Genomic DNA, 16157 nt, shown 5'->3' with positions numbered 1-16157 from the left:
CCAAAATCAATGAGTATGGTGACTGCAGCCATGAAATTAAAAAATAGTCATGTATGGGTATGAGAGTTCAACCTTAAATAAGCCTGAACGCTCAAGAATTGATGCTTTCGAACTGTGGTGTTGAAGAAGACTCTTGAGAGTCCTTTGGACAGTAAGGAGATCAAACCAGTCAATCCTAAAGGAAATCAACCCTGAATATTCATTGGAAGGACTGAAATGCCAATACTCTGGCCACCTGATGAGAAGAGCTGACTCATTAGAAAAGACCCTGATGCTGGAGAAGATTGAAGGCAGGAGGAGAAGCGGGAAGCAGAGGATGAGATGGTTGGACGGCATCACTGACTCAGTGGACATGAGTCTGAGCAAATTCCAGGAAAGCGTGAAGGACAGGGAAGCCTGGCGGTGCTGCAGTCCATAGGGTTGCAGAGTCGGACACGACTTAGCGACTGAACAATAACTGATATACCCAAACTGATACTTTAAGAAAACCAGTTTCGCCACAGGACGATTTCCACCCAGGCCTCAGCTTTAGCTGGCGGCAAAAAATATATTAAAAGGCGACTAGAGAAAATCCTGCCCTAGGGCATCGGGAATCGGAAGGGAGGCCCTCGCCATGCCCTTCAAGCTTTCTCCTCTGCACTTGGAGTGGCAGGTTCTGCCGCCCGACTGTGACCGAGGAAGGAGTGCGTCATCCGAAGCGGTGGTGCCTCAGGTAGCCGTGAGCGCCGGCATAAACCAGACCCAAGACCGCCTGCGCCAAGCACCGCCCAGAGCCAAAGCCAGAAAGCGGCCTGGAGGCGCGCGAGCCTCCCTGCGCATGCGCGTGCGCATGCCGCGCCGGGGCGGGGCTTGAGCGAGCGGCGCGTGCGCTGCGGCGGTGGGCGGGGCCGTGGGCGGGGCCATCGAGAGGCGGGCTCTGATCTTCCCGGGCAGCCCCGCCCCTCGGTCGGCGTCTACCCGCAGGAGGCGGCAACCGTTGCAGCTCTCGCCTTCCCGGTTGGCGGGGCCAGCTGCGCCCCGGTTCTTGGGTGATCATGGGGGACCCCAGCAAGCAAGACATCCTGACCATCTTCAAGCGCCTCCGCTCGGTGCCCACCAACAAGGTAACGGCCGCCAGGAGTGTTCAGGCTCTCCTGGCATCCCTGCGGGATCCCGCGGGCGGCCCCTGCGGCGCCAGTGGCCGCGGCCGCGGGGAGGAGGAGCCGGCCCGGCCTGTGTGACACGTCGCACTGTGCGGCCGCAACGGCCGGGCCTGGCCTGGGTCCGGTCGGTGTGCTGCCCTCCCCGCTTCAGTAAGGGAGGGGCGGGGAAGGGGGCGCACGCCAAGGTCCAAGGCTGGGCGGACTCCTGGGAAGTCCTGGGGGCGGGAGGCGAGAGCATCTGGGGGTCCCAGCGGCGTACGGGGCCTGGGAGCTTACGGCGAGGCAGAGGGGGCTTTGAGGGGGCAGCAGAATGGACTCTGGAGTTCCTGCGAGAACTGGGGGCGAGCTCGGGGACCTGAGAGAGGGCTGGAGGGGCGGGGGGCGTACACGGGGCTCCCGCGACTGGGGGCGGACCGCGCAGGCCACCTGTGACCCAGCCAGGAAGCATGCACCGGGTCAGAGCTCCAGCTGGTAGTGCTGGGCGCTGAGCAAGCTGAGCATGCCCGCTGCCCACCTTCGAGCTCACCTCTGAGGCTCCCCAAGGGGCCAGTTGGAGGCTGGTTGGTGCCCTGTGTCCTTTGGTGGCGGCCTCAATCTCCGTGTCTCATGAAGCTGCTAAGTAATTGCTGCTAAGTGACTTGGAGCTCTTAACTCTTGCTAAGAAAGCCCAGCGTAGACCCTTTCCCTTCCTGCCCTTTGGGTCTCCTTGGAGATTGGGGTTTTCCTTTTTTTCTTCATCTCAGGGGCCGTTTCCCACCCCTATGACTCTTAGCACTTTTTGCGACTGGCTAGAGATCGGAGAAGGCAACGGCAAGCCACTCCAATACTCTTGCCTAGAAAATCCCATGGACAGAGGAGCCTGGTGGGCTACAGTCCATGGGGCCGCTACTAGTCGGACACGACTGAGCGACTTCACTTTCACTTTTCACTTTCACACATTGGAGAAGGAAATGGCAACCCACTCCAGTGTTCTTGCCTGGAGAGTCCCAGGGATGGCGGAGCCTGGTGGGCTGCCGTCTGTGGGGTTGCACAGAGTCAGACACGACTGAAGTGACTTAGCAGCAGCAGAGATGGGATGACACATCAGGCTAAAGTGATACCCTCACTGAGGATCACAGGCTGGCGTGGAACCTGGCCAGTGCAAAGGGCAGTCGTGTCGGCATGGACTCTCCCCTTTTCTCCATGACTGTCCTGCCTGGCCCCCACTGCCGCCGCCAAAGTGAACAGCTGTTAACCAGCATGGTCAGGAGCCACGACAGGATGGCACAGAGAGTCCCAGAGTTTTACAACATGTAGATGTCTTTCAGTCTAGGTGGAGGGGAGCCAGTATTTTTACAGCCTAAGAGAAGCACAAAAGGAAGCCATTTATTGGAGGTGATATCTGACGAATATAAGAAAGACCAGAGGAGAAAGGTCCCAGGAACTCTCCAGTGCCGATTTCTTTGCTGTTTTCTTGATTTTCAAATTTTCATGAATCTGTTTATAAAGAGTGCTTGCTGTAAACTAGACGAGATAAGGATCTAGAGTTAGCAGAGTAGAAACCATATATTTTTGTCTGTGTTATCTCAGAAACACAGCATATGTTCTCATTGACTGAACTCCTCAACAGGAAGCTGTCCCTTTTAAATAAGAAGTCAGTGTCTTTAAACCAAGAACGCTTTTGAAGGACATGTGTGGGCTTGCCTATAAATTGTTGGCCAGACTCCGTGACTTCCTGTCACTTTGGGCAGATTACTTGACCACTTGGTGCCTTTTTTTCCTCATCTGAAAATGGGGCAGGAGCCGGGTCTAATTCAGAGAGTTATTGTGAGGATTAAATGAGAAAATCCAAGAAAAACACTTAGAGTAGTACCTGTGTATACTGGCCATCGATACATATCAGCTATTTTTGTGAATATTATTTTAATTATGAACAACACACCTGTAAAAAAATGTATATTCTGTAGCCGGGTTAATAAAAGCATTAAGCAAAAATAGTTTGTGGTAGTGAAACACAGTATGGTGCTACATTCCTTGACTAAGACTTTTTATTTATTTGAGTGTTATGGAGAAGGAAATGGCAACCCACTCCAATATTCTTGCCTGGAGAATCCCATGGATGGAGGAGCCTGGTGGGCTACAGTCCATGGGGTCGCAAAGAGTCGGACATGACTGAGCGACTTCACTTCACTTCACAATAAACCATTGGACTTGCCTTGTGGCTGAGCTGGTAAAGAATGCGCCTGCAACGCGGGAGACCTGGGTTCAATCCCTGGGTTGGGAAGATCCCCTGGAGAAGGGAAAGGCTACCCACTCCAGCATTCTGGCCTCGAGAATTCCATGGGCTGTATAGTCCATGGGGTCACAAAGAGAATAAACCATTGGGCTTCCCAGGTGGCGCTAGTGTTAAAGAACTGCCTGCCAAGGCAGAAGACGTAAAAGACACAGTTTCCATCCCTGGGTCAGGAAGATCTCCTGGAGGAGAGCATGGCAACCCACTCCAGTGTTCTTGCCTGGAGAATCCCATGGACAGAGGAGCCTGGTGGGCTACAGTCCATCGGTTGCACAGAGTTGAACACAACTGAAGCTACTTAGCATGTACACACACACAATAAACCTTTACTTAAGCAAAAATGAAAACTAGTTATAATTACCTAAGCAAAGATGGAAACTAGTTATAATGATATGGAAGAATTAATAAGCATTTTTAAAATGAGAAGGTTAAAAAGAGCTCTGAGACACATGACACAGGAAAGGTACTTAAAAACACTTTGGTTTATTTTTAGAATGTGGCATCCAACTGCTCCCTCTCTGTGTATGGTGAATATTTACTCTGGATCAAAGGTTTACCTCAAAGGGTCAGTTTTCTAGTTTGTGAAATCCTTCCCATCTCAGCTGTTCCTTGATGTTACATCGATTGTTTGAGTTATTCATTCAACAAATACCAGTTAAGCACCTGCAGTGTGCCGGGCACTGCAAAGCACTGAGGATGCACCGATGGGAAAAGGGACAGGTGGCTGCCTTTTTGGAGCTAGTGGTCCTTGTCTAGAGGCCAGGTCAAGGGCTGCCTGGCCTGGAGAGAGGCAGCGCAGTGAAACGATGCAGAGTGTGCTCGAGGGAAGACTGCCTGTCTGGGGTCCCATCTCTGTGATACTGCTTCCTAGCTATGACCCTTCACTTCATATTTCCTTAGTTTTCTCTAACATGGGGATGAAGACTGGCTTTATAAACTTTGCAGGGAACTTGAAACATACAAAGTGAACATGCAGGGCTCTTGTTGGAAAAGTATTAAGAATTTCAAGATGGCACAGCAGAGCATTAACCACTCGTGGGACCTTCTGCGTGCCATGCAGGGTCCGTGTGAGTGAATGCATGGATCACACCCACGCCCAGAAGCTGGTCCTGATGGGGATAAGAAAAGTGCCTTCTTATATGGTTGTTAGAAATTTTCCATTGACCAGCAACAGTGCCTGGCATGGAACATATTAGCTGTGATTTCTATAGTAATTATTATTCTCACACAAGGCAAAAACAAACTGCTAGTCCAAAAGTATTTTTATTACCATAGAGCTGATATTTTGCTTAGAAAACCATATCTCCACTTTGGTTTGTCATTTTTGTTCAGTCGCTAAGTCATGTCCAACTCTTTGTGACCCGATGGACTGCAGCTCTCCAGGCTTCCCTGTCCTCCACCATCTCCCAGAGTTTGCTCAGATTCACGTCCATTGAGTCAGTGATGCCATTCAACTGTCTCATCCTGTCGTCTCCCTCTCCTCCTGCCTTCAATCTTTCCCGGCATCAGTGTCTTTTCCAATGAGTTGGCTCTTTGCATCAGGTGGCCAAAGTATTGGAGCTTCAGCTTCAGCATCAGTCCTTCCAATGAATATTCAGGGTTGATTTCCTTTAGGATTGACCAGTCTGATCTCCTTGAAGTCGAAAGGACTCTCAAGAGTTTTCTCCAAGATCACAATTCAAAAGCATTGATTCTTTGGCATTTTGGTTTAGGGTTGCATATCAAAGCACAGTGGAGTCCCTGTTCCAGCAGGAGAACCAAGGCAGCACTTGTGAGAGCCAGGCTGGGATCTCTAGCTGCCCTCTGACCTCAGCCTCCACTGTCTTGGCTCAGGAGCTCTTCGACCACCTGTGTATGCATTTGGTCCGTGCTTTGTATCAGGCTCAATGCTCAGAGCTCAGCTCAAGCGAGCAGGGCCCCAGGCCTCATGGAGCTACATTCTTAGTTGGTAGGTCAGGAAGATGCTGAGGCCGCTTGTTAGAAACCCTGATGCTGTCTTTTCACAGCCAGCCTTGCAGCCACCTCGGGAGTGATTCTCGGACTTGTCTGTTCTGGGCTGTGTGCTCCCAGCCTCTGGGTCATCTCCCTGCACAGGGCCATTTCCTGCACAGACTTCTGCCACTTACTGCCATTTTAGACTCTATTCTTGACCCAAATGCCACTTGTACCCCATCTAGAAAGCTTTGCATCCTATCCTTGCTTACTGAGGTTCAGCATTATAGCTAATGCTGTCTTCCCCGCTAGGACTCCTAGACTGCTGTGAGCTCCACAGGCCACCTTTGTACGTCACTCTGTGTGTGCCAGGGGCTTCCCGATAGTGGCAGCTGTTGGCTGAGTGAATGAGGAATTACAGTGGCCTCTCGCAGGGGGATGGCACCTTTGGCAGAGTCGGTCCCACTGTGTGGCAGCCCACTAGAGGGGATTCCTTACTCTAATGGCTGTTACCCCAGGGCATCTTCATTTTCATGTCCCGGGTGGTCCTAGTGGTAAGGAATCTGCCTGCCAATGCTGGAGACACAAGAGACTTGAGTTTGATCCCTGGATTGGGAGGATTCCCTGGAGGAGGGCCTGGCAACCCACTCTAGTATTCCTGCCTGGAGAATCCCCATGGACAGAAGAGCCTGGCGGGCTCCAGTCCATGAGATTGCAAAGAGTCGGACCTGACTGAAGCGGCTTAACGTGCATGCATTTCTCCTACATTAGTGGCCTGTTGGGGGGAAGGGGGAGGGACTCAGCAAGTGTTTGTGGAATCAGTGCCACCATTTCTTAATACCTCAGGCTCTGCCATGGTGTCTGGCATACAGCAGGCAATCAACAAACACCGAAGTGAATGGCCGGTGTCTCTCATGTCAACTGTCACCCCTCCACCACTATTCCCATAGGCTTCATGTGAACCTGTCACCATGAAGGGCTTTGGAAAATCCACGTGTGTTTTCATGCTTGTATTGCCCTCAAGAGGCTAGAAGCCAGATCTCTCTTCACGGTTTGAGTTGGAACAACCTTCACAGAGGGGGCTCTGCCTGAAAAGCATGTCTGAAATTTGGGAGCTTTTAAAAAAGCCTCCTATTCATGGACTTTTTACTGTTTTTACTATTCTGTTGTTCTGGTTTAATTCATTACAAATATTAATTCCATGACAAGCACTGTGTATTTTAGAATACTTGTATGTCTCATTATTAGATGAAGAATGTTTGACTCCAGTCAGTGTTGAGGGGGCTGGCAACAATTTTTGAGCTGGTAATATTTTTTACAAATTGTTCATTTGATTAATATATTTACTGACTGCTTAGTGTGGGAACGTCACTATTTTTCAGGCTCTGTGGGAGATAAGAAAATATACAGAAAACATTAACTGAGCTCTCACCAGGTCTGGGCTCTGTGCGAGATAAGAAAATATACAGAAAACATTAACTGAGCTCTCACCAGGTCTGGGCTCTGTGCCGATGAGGGAGGAGGGGTCCCCAGGGCCCGTAGGAGTGCCAGGCACCCTCTGTGCAGGAGGGGGCGTGCTCGGTGGGCGGGAGCTGTGCGTCTGTTATAAAAGTGGCCTGCAGAGAGTGGGGGGGGGGGTGCAGAGGTCGTGAAGGACACAGCGTTCCACGCAGTGTACTCCATATCAGCATCCATTGCAGAACTCAACATCTTAAAATAACAAACACAACATGTCTCACACAGGTTTTGAAGGCCAGGGATCTGCGGGGAGAGGGGGCTCAGCTGGCAAAAATATGGGTTTCTTTTCTGGAATACAATTCTATTATTAGTGGAATTCTTAACAGTCCTGTTGTTCCGACTCTAATTAATCAGTAGTATTAATTTCCATGACAAGCACTGTGTCTGTGCTCCTGCTATCAGATGAAGAGTGTTGACTTGCGTCACTGATGAGGCTGGCAGTTCAGGGCCTCTCACGAGGCTGCAGCCACGGAAGGCTGAGGCTTCTACCCCAAGCTCACCCACGCGGCTGTCAGCTGGCCTCCGCTTCCCACTGGCTGTCGGACTGAAGACCTCGGTTTCTCCCCACGTGGGTCTCTCCACTAGGCTGCCCAGTGACCTCCGGACATGGCAGCTGGTGTCCCCCAGAGCCAGTGATCCAGGGGAGAGGAAGCCAGAGAGAGAAAGGAAAAAAAGCCGCTGGGCCTTTTGGGACCGAACCCGGAAATGACGCAGCAGCACGTCTGCCTTATCATTGGTCACACAAGTCTCCTGGGCAGAGTGAGGGTGGAGATTACATGAGGGTTTAGGACCAGGATTTGGGATTCCTTGGTGGCTCAGGCAGTAAAGCATCTGCCTGCAATGTGAGAGACCTGGGTTCGATCCCTGGGTTGGGAAGATGCCCTGGAGAAGTGAAGTGAGAGTGGCTCAGTTGCGACCCCATGGACCATAAGGTCCATGGAATTCTCTAGGCCAGAATACTGGAATGGGTAGCCTTTCCCTTCTCCAGGGGATCTTCCCAACCCAGGGATCAAACCCAGGTCTCCTGCATTGCAAGTGGATTCTTTACCAGCTGAGCCACAAGGGAAGCCCTGCCCTGGAGAAGGAAATGGCAATCCACTCCAGTACTCTTACCTAGAAAATTCCATGGATGGAGGACCCTAGTGGGCTACAGTCCATAGGGTCGCAAAGACTCGGACACAACTGAGCAACTTTACTTCACTTGGGACCAGGAGGGCAGGATCCCAGGGGCATCTTGGAGTCTGGCTGAGGAGGAAGGAAACCTACATGAACACCTGCCGTCTGGCAGAGAGCCACTGCCCAGGGGACCGTAAGGTGCTGGGCGTTTCCAGCAGGACATCCCTGTCAGTGTTTGCTCATGTGACGGGGGAGGAGCCCTGTTGATGCTTCATGCATATGTCATATTTGAGATGATAAACACACCTGAGTTCACTTCACTACACGTACCGTTGAGTGTTACAATTACCTGTATGTGCACTTCAACTCTTTGTGACCCAATGGACCACAGTCCGCCAGGCTCCTCTGTCCATGGGATTTTCCCGGCAAGAAATACCGGGGTGGGTTGCCATCTCCTCCTCCAGGGGCTCTTCGCAACCCAGGGGTGGAATTCATGTCTCCTGCATCTCTTGCACTACAGGCGGATGCTTTACCACTGAGCCACCAGGGATGTGTTATAATAGATATAAAATAATATGTAATTTATTATGTAATTAATGCATTGTATTAATATTTATATTTATATATAATATGTGTAATATAATAATATCATCATAAATGAAATAGAAATTTGAGCCATTTTTTAAAAATCGAGGTGAGATATTTTCTAATAGCCAGTTTGTGTATTTATTTATTTTTGTCTGTACCGCACCACTTGTGGGGCTTAGTTCCCTGACCAGGGCTTGAACCTGGGCCCCAGCAGTGAAAGCGCTGAGTCCTTATCACTGGACCACCAGGGAATTCCCTCTAATAATCAGTTTAAATTGTGAGGCTTAAGCAGTTTTCAAGCCAAATCCTGTATTGTCCTATAGGATGGCTGATCTGGCAAATAACAATCAATTGGTGGCTGAGTTTTGAACTTTTCTTTCAGGTGTGTTTTGACTGTGGTGCCAAGAACCCCAGCTGGGCCAGCATCACCTACGGGGTATTCCTGTGCATCGACTGCTCGGGGGGCCACAGATCCCTGGGTGTCCACCTGAGTTTCATCCGGTAAGGGGGCCTCTCTCCTGGGGGCGGGGGTGAGTACAACGCTCCACGGGTCTCTCTCCCCTTTTCCTTTGCGTTTGCTTTGCATCAAGTAACATGAGAGGTAGGTTGCGTCATGGAGATTAAAGTCTCACGGAGAATGAGTAAACTGGGAAAGTGAGTAACTCTCTATTCAGCTGCTATCCTGTAGAGCCGGCCCAAGAGCCGAGGCAGCGGTGTTGAGGCCGTCGGAGTCTGGGGTCTGAGGCAGCATTTCCTTTCCTTTGCCGTTCTTGTTCAGCCACTAAGTCACGTCCGACTCTGCGGCCGTGGGCTGCAGCGCGCCAGGCCTCCCTGCCCTTCACCGTCTCCTGGCGTTTGCTCAGGCCCGTGTCCATTGAGCTGGTGATGCCATCCAACCGTCTCGTCCTCTGTTGCCCCCTTCTCCGTTTTTGTCTTCTGATAATTAGCAGCACATGGGGGTCTTGCTCTGACCCCTCCTAGGAGAAGAGGGGTTCTGTCTGTCCATCACTCCTTCAGCTCTAGTTACTTAAGTCAGGGGGACCCTCGGAGCTGGGTTTCACCTCTAGCGTAATCCAACAGCTCAGGCTCCCAAGGATATTAGTAGAGCTGGAGGGAATGATTTTTGTATGAAAGATGTGTGCAGTGTGAAGCCTTTTTTCTTAACCTGAAGCTGTGTGTTGCCTGGGCTCCTCTGGCGAGTACCTGTCTCTACTCTGACCCTCTATGGGGCCTTTGTGGGTACTAAAGACACCACACAGTCCAGTGGGAGGCTGGATGTGCCCTTGTGTGAAGTTAAATACATTGAGATGAAGGATGCCCAGGCAGGCTCCGGGCTTGGAAGCCAAACAGGGCGCGCGCTCGCGTAGTCCTTGCGTCTGCAGGGCACCCCTGCGGCTCAGATCTCCCCGTGGCTGGCCTCCCCCAGTCAGCTCACCTGTTTCCCTGCCTGTTATGACTTAAGGAGTACATTGATCCTACAACATGATTACCACAAGGAGTATTTGTTCCCGTGGAGTAACCTATTAATATTATAATTTTTACTGTATTAACCTAAAAAGCTTTCTTTATGTGCTTTCATGTATTCTTTTTCTCAGAAATCAGTTTATAAGAGCTGCTGCTGCTGCTAAATCGCTTCAGTCATGTCCGACTCTGTGCGACCCCACAGACAGCAGCCCACTAGGCTCCTCTGTCCCTGGGATTCTCCAGGCAAGAATAATGGAGTGGGTTGCCATTTCCTTCTCCAGTGCTTGAGAGTGAAAAGTGAAAGCGAAGTCGCTCAGTCATGTCTGACTCTTAGTGACCCCGTGGACCGCAGCCCACCAGGCTCCTCTGTCCATGGGATTTTCCAGGCGAGAGTACTGGAGTGGGGAGCCATTGCCTTCTCCAGTGCATGAGAGTGAAAAGTGAAAGTGAAGTTGCTCAGTCGTGTCTGACTCTTCACGACCCCATGGGCTGTAGCCCACCAGGCTCCTCCGTCCATGGAGCAGAATAGGTTGAATATTATAGCCGTTTAACTCCATAGGCAGTGATTTAGGGAAGGGAATTCTTTTGTGTGTTCTTACTACTTTCAGGGCATCTATCAGTTTCCCGTCTTGTCTTGTCTTTTTCCTTTGATGAAGGATATTTTTAACACACTCTCCGGTCCTCGTATCTTTTTCAAATGTGGAGGGATGTGGTTGCCAGGTCAAGTTTATCTACGTGTACTTTTCCCCCCTAGGTCGATTGTCACCAGTTAACACATGGTGACCCACTCTGCCCAGAGCTCGAGATGCCCAGAGTCCTTGTGCAATTGGCTCTCTTCCTCTCTGCTCGGCCATGCCCACTAGAGCGGGCCCTCCCTTTTCCCCACCACACAGCACACTGCCAGTTTAAACCATTCCAGGAAACGAGGTGGCTTTCTGACATGTCCCCCGCTGAGGGAAGGGCTGACTGAGAGCCTGATGAGACTGGACAGCAGGGTCTCTTTGGGCTGTTGCAGGTTTAATCACCACCCTTGGAAAAGTTAGATAAATATAACTGGATGAATCACGATGCTTGTACATGATTCAAAAACAGCCATTAAGGAAAAAAAACCTCTACGTATAACTGAGGGCAGCAGTCAAGGATTTGGGCAGGACAAAGTCAAGGATGATGAGGGTATTTAAGGATTTTTTTTTCAGAGGTGGAGGGCTGCTCTTTAAATATTTTCCGTTGATTAAAAAAAAAATTACAAACATTAGTTCATTGGGAAAAAAGAATCCAAACAGTCCCAGAGTAGGAAGTGAAAGTCCCTCCTCTAGAGCTTCCTTCCCTCTTCTTTCTCTCCCCTGCGAACCGGCCACACATCACATGTGCGCACACACACACACACAAAGTCCCATTTCCTGGGCATGAACATATTAACAGTTTGGCATGGTCTGGCCCTGCCCCCTCCCCACCCCAATCCCTGCCCCCCACCCCAGGCCCAGAGCTCCTCCCCCAGGACCTGTGACATCAAGTCTCCCCGAAGCTCCTCTCTGGCTCTGCTTCTTCTCTGTTCAGTTCAGTTCAGTCGCTCAGTCGTGTCCGACTCTTTGCGACCCCATGAATCACAGCACGCCGGGCCTCCCTGTCCATAACCAACTCCCAGAGTTCACTCAAACTCATGTCCATCGAGTCGGTGATGCCATCCAGCCATCTTATTCTCTGTCGTCCCCTTCTCTTCCCACCCCCAATCCCTCCCAGCATCAGAGTCTTTTCCAGTGAGTCAACTCTTCACATGAGGTGGCCAAAGTATTGGAGCTTCAGCTTTAGCATCAGTCCTTCCAATGAACACCCAGGACTGATCTCCTTTAGAATGGACTGGTTGGATCTCCTTGCAGTCCAAGGGACTCTCAAGAGTCTTCTCCAACACCACACTTCAAAAGCATCAATTCTTCGGCGATCAGCTTTCTTCACAGTCCAACTCTCACATCCATACATGACCACGGGAAAAACCCATAGCCTTGACTAGACGGACCTTGGTTGGGCAAGTAATGTCTTTGCTTTTTAATATGCTATCTAGGTTGGTCATAACTTTCCTTCCAAGGAATAAGCGTCTTTTAATTTCATGGCTGCAATCAGCATCCACAGTGATTTTGGAGCCCAAAAAAATAAACTCTGACACTGTTTCCACTGCTTTTCCATCTATTTCCCATGAAGTGATGGGACCAGATGCCATGATCTTAGTTTTCTGAATGTTGAGCTTCAAGCCAACTTTTTCACTCTCCTGTTTCACTTTCATCAAGAGGCTTTTGAGTTCCTCTTCACTTTCTGCCATAAGGGTGGTGTCATCTGCATAGCTGAGGTTATTGATATTTCTCCCGGCAGTCTTGATTCCAGCTTGTGCTTCTTCCAGCCCAGTGTTCCTCATGATGTACTCTGCATAGAAGTTAAACAAGCAAGGTGACAATATACAGCCTTGACGTACTCCTTTTCCTATTTGGAACCAGCCTGTTGTTCCATGTCCAGTTCTGACTGTTGCTTCCTGACCTGCATACAGGTTTCTCAAGAGGCAGGTCAGGTGGTCTGGTATTCCCATCTCTTTCAGAATGTTCCACAGTTTATTCTTATCCACACAGTCAAAGGCTTTGGCATAGTCAATAAAGCAGAAATAGATGTTTTTCTGGAACTCTCTTGCTTTTTCCATGATCCAGCAGATGTTGGCAATTTGATCTCTGGTTCCTCTGCCTTTTGTAAAACCAGCTTGAACATCTGGAATTTCATGGTTCACGTATTCCTGAAGCCTGACAGAATGTGGTCCACTGGAGAAAGGAATGGCAAACCACTTCAGTATACTTGCCTTGAGAACCCCATGAACAGCATGAAAAGACAAAATGATAGGATACTGAATGAGGAACTCCCCAGGTCGGTAGGTGCCCAGTATGCTACTGGAGATCAGTGGAGAAATAACTCTAGAAGGAATGAAGGGTTGGAGCCAAAGCAAAAACAATACCCAGTTGTGGATGTGACTGGTGATAGAAGCAAGGTCCGATGCTGTAAAGAGCAGTATTCCATAGGAACCTGGAATGTTAGGTCCGTGAATCGAGGCAAATTGGAAGTGGTCAAACAGGAGATGGCAAGAGTGAATGTCGACATTCTAGGAATCAGTGAACTAAAATGGACTAGAATGGGTGAATTTAACTCAGATGACCATTATATCTACTACTGTGGGCAGGAATCCCTTAGCAGAAATGGAGTAGCCAACATGGTCAATAGAAAAGTCCAAAATGCAGTACTTGGATGCAATCTCAAAAACAACAGAATGATCCTTGTTCGTTTCCAAAGCAAACCATTCAATATTACAGTAATCCAAGCCTATGCCCCAACCAGTAACGCTGAAGAAGTCGAAGTTGAACGGTCTTCTATGAAGACCTACAAAACCTTTTAGAACTAACACCCAAAAAAGACGTCCTTTTCATTATAGGGGACTGGAATGCAAAAGTAGGAAGTCAAGAAACACCTGGAGTAACAGGCAAATTTGGCCTTGGAGCACAGAATGAAGCAGGGAAAAGGCTAACAGAGGTTTGCCAAGAGAACGCACTGGTCATAGCAAACACCCTCTTTCAACAACACAAGAGAAAATTCAACACATGGACATCACCAGATGGTCAACACCGAAATCAGATTAATTATATTCTTTGCAGCCAAAGATGGAGAAGCTCTACACAGTCAGCAAAAACAAGACCAGGAAATGACTGTGGCTCAGATCATGAACTCCTTATTGCCAAATTCAGACTTAAATTGAAGAAAGTAGGGAAAACCACTAGACCATTCAGATATGACCTAAATCAAATCCCTTATGATTATACAGTGGAAGTGAAAAATTTAAAGGACTAGATCTGATAGAGTGCCTGATGAACTATGGACTGAGGTTCGTGACATTGTACAGGAGACAGGGACCAAGACCATCCCCATGGAAAAGAAATGCAAAAAAGCAAAATGGCTGTCTGAGGAGGCCTTACAAACAGCTGTGAAAAGAAGAGAAGCGAAAAGCAAAGGAGAAAAGGAAAGATAAAAGCATCTGAATGCAGAGTTCCAAAGAATAGCAAGGAGCAATAAGAAAGCCTTCCTCAGCGATCAGTGCTTCTTCTCTAGTTCACCATTAAGTGTTTCACAAGCCATGAGAGGTGCAGGGGGTCTCAGCCTTGCGTCACCGTTGTTGGGCTAGGGGTACAAATACAACATAAATAGTAAGGTGGTCTGTACAGAGCACTGATAAAAACAGTGTCTCCTTCTGCTTGGAAAATTAGGCAAAGTTTAAACAGAAGGTAGCAGTCTCAGCGAACTTCAAAGGCTTGGTGCGATTTTGATAATGGAGAGACAAGGAGGGCAGCACTCGGACAGTAAGAAAAAGTCTAGAGGGACTTCTCTGGTGGTCCAGCGGCTAAGACTCTGTGCTCCCAATGCAGGGGGCCCAGGTTCAACCCCTGGTTGGGGAACTGGATCCCACAGGTAACAGCTAAGAGGCTTCCCTGGTGACTTGGTGGTAAAGAATCGGCCTGCAATGCAGGAGACATGGGCTTGATCCCAGGGTCAGGAAGATCCTCTGGAGAAGGGAAATGGCAACTCACTGCAGTATTCTTGCTTGGGAAATCCCATGGACAGGAGAGCCTGACTGGCTGCAGTTCATGGGGTCGCAAGAGTCAGATGTGAGTTAGCGACTAAATCACCACCGCTGCCACTGCAACTAAGACCCATAAGCAGCCGAATAAATAAGCGAAAGAAAAGGTGTAGAGATGGGAAAAAAGTGAAATGTCTGGTAGCTAGTTTTTAACACATAGGAAAATGAGGAGACATTAGATTTGGGGGAAGGTCTACGGGACCTTGGCAGGGTCTTGATTGACTGCCAGGCTAGGAGCTGAAACTTTATACCCCTGAGGCCCATGAGAAGTGCACTCGGGAGGGGAAGCCTGACAGGGCCTGGGCACAGTGGGCACCCCCAAGGTTCATGAGGCAGTACTGGGAGGCCCTGAGAGTGAGGACGCTGGAGCTTGGCGGCTGGGGGTCCGAGTCCTGCGGCCATCCCTTCCTAGCTCCGGGTGTGCTCCTTACCTCTCTGTCTCTGTCTCCTTCCCTTGAAAGTGGAGATGAGAAGGCTTATCGTCTTCCTAGGGCTTTGGCCGGAGTGAGCAAATGAACTCGCATGGATCCTGGCATGTGGCAAGCCGCCAGCTTGTTGACAGTGATCAGATCTGAATTATCTGGGTGCCGGCTTAGTGAATGCAAGAGGAGAACCTTTTTATTATGTTAGTTTAGAAAGGCAACACCTCTCGTGACCCTGAATTAGCCCATCAAGCCAGTTATAAACAAGCGGCTCCCTGAAAGCCATTGCTGGGCTTGTCTGTGAGAGTCTAGATTACTAGTTATGGTGTAATTTACCCCACTTAAAATTTTTGATTACATGATAACTTTGTCATGTTTATTTGTGAGATGTGTTCTAATTTCACAAGTTTCTGAAATCCATTTAAATGCTCTACTTACCCAAAAAAAAAAAAAAATACTGGCTACAGCAGCCATCAGTGAAGCTAATTCATGCAGTTTTTAAGGCAGTTATGTCTTGACATATAAGGATTACAGAAGTTGTGGGAAACCTGTTTTTTCATTGACCTAATTTGTTAACAGAAGCTATTTTGTTAAAGTGACACTAATTCTCCAACTTCTCCTGCTTTCCTTGCTTTACTTTTTATTAGCCCTGTCACAGACTCTTGCCTTTTCCACTTCTCTTAATCGGAATTAAAGGTGAGCTGCAACCTACAGGGAGTCACCTCCTCCTGTGGGAATGGGGACTGACAAGCAGTTCGAGTGGCCTCTTATGGTTGACTAGATTCAGAGTCCCGTGCCATCAGCCTTTTATTTTGAAATTCCAATGTTAGCAGAGAAGATCTGTCAGGTCAGTTTAAACACAATCAGTTCTTACTTTTATTTCTAAGAAATATAGGTATAGAAATATTTGGCTTGGGGACTTCCCTGGTGGTTCAGTGGTTAAAACTCCGAGTTTCCAGTGCAAGGGGTGTGGGTTTGATTCCTGGTCCAGGAACTAAGATTCCACATGCTATGAGGTGTGGCCAAAAATAGATAAATAAAATACA

At 49.0% G+C, this 16157-nt stretch overlaps 1 protein-coding gene across 2 annotated transcripts in view; it reads left to right on the top strand.

Annotated features, from left to right (window-relative positions):
- The first annotated feature begins 943 nt into the window (after nt 1-943).
- ARFGAP3 (ARF GTPase activating protein 3) overlaps nt 944-16157 on the top strand; it is a 58405-nt gene continuing 43191 nt past the window's right edge. For both annotated transcript variants that reach the window (XM_088837537.1, XM_055394606.2), the window contains exons 1-2: nt 944-1103; nt 8951-9069. In XM_088837537.1, coding sequence (XP_088693663.1) covers nt 1035-1103; nt 8951-9069 — 188 coding nt within the window. In that variant the 5' untranslated portion in view covers nt 944-1034. The remainder of the gene's footprint in view (nt 1104-8950; nt 9070-16157) is intronic.

The sequence above is a fragment of the Moschus berezovskii genome, chromosome 6 (genome assembly GCF_049115385.1).
Source record: "Moschus berezovskii isolate FMDL1 chromosome 6, NW_MosBer_1.0, whole genome shotgun sequence".
Classification (NCBI taxonomy): Eukaryota; Metazoa; Chordata; class Mammalia; order Artiodactyla; family Moschidae; genus Moschus; species Moschus berezovskii.
This window is presented reverse-complemented; position numbering and strand designations above follow the sequence as displayed.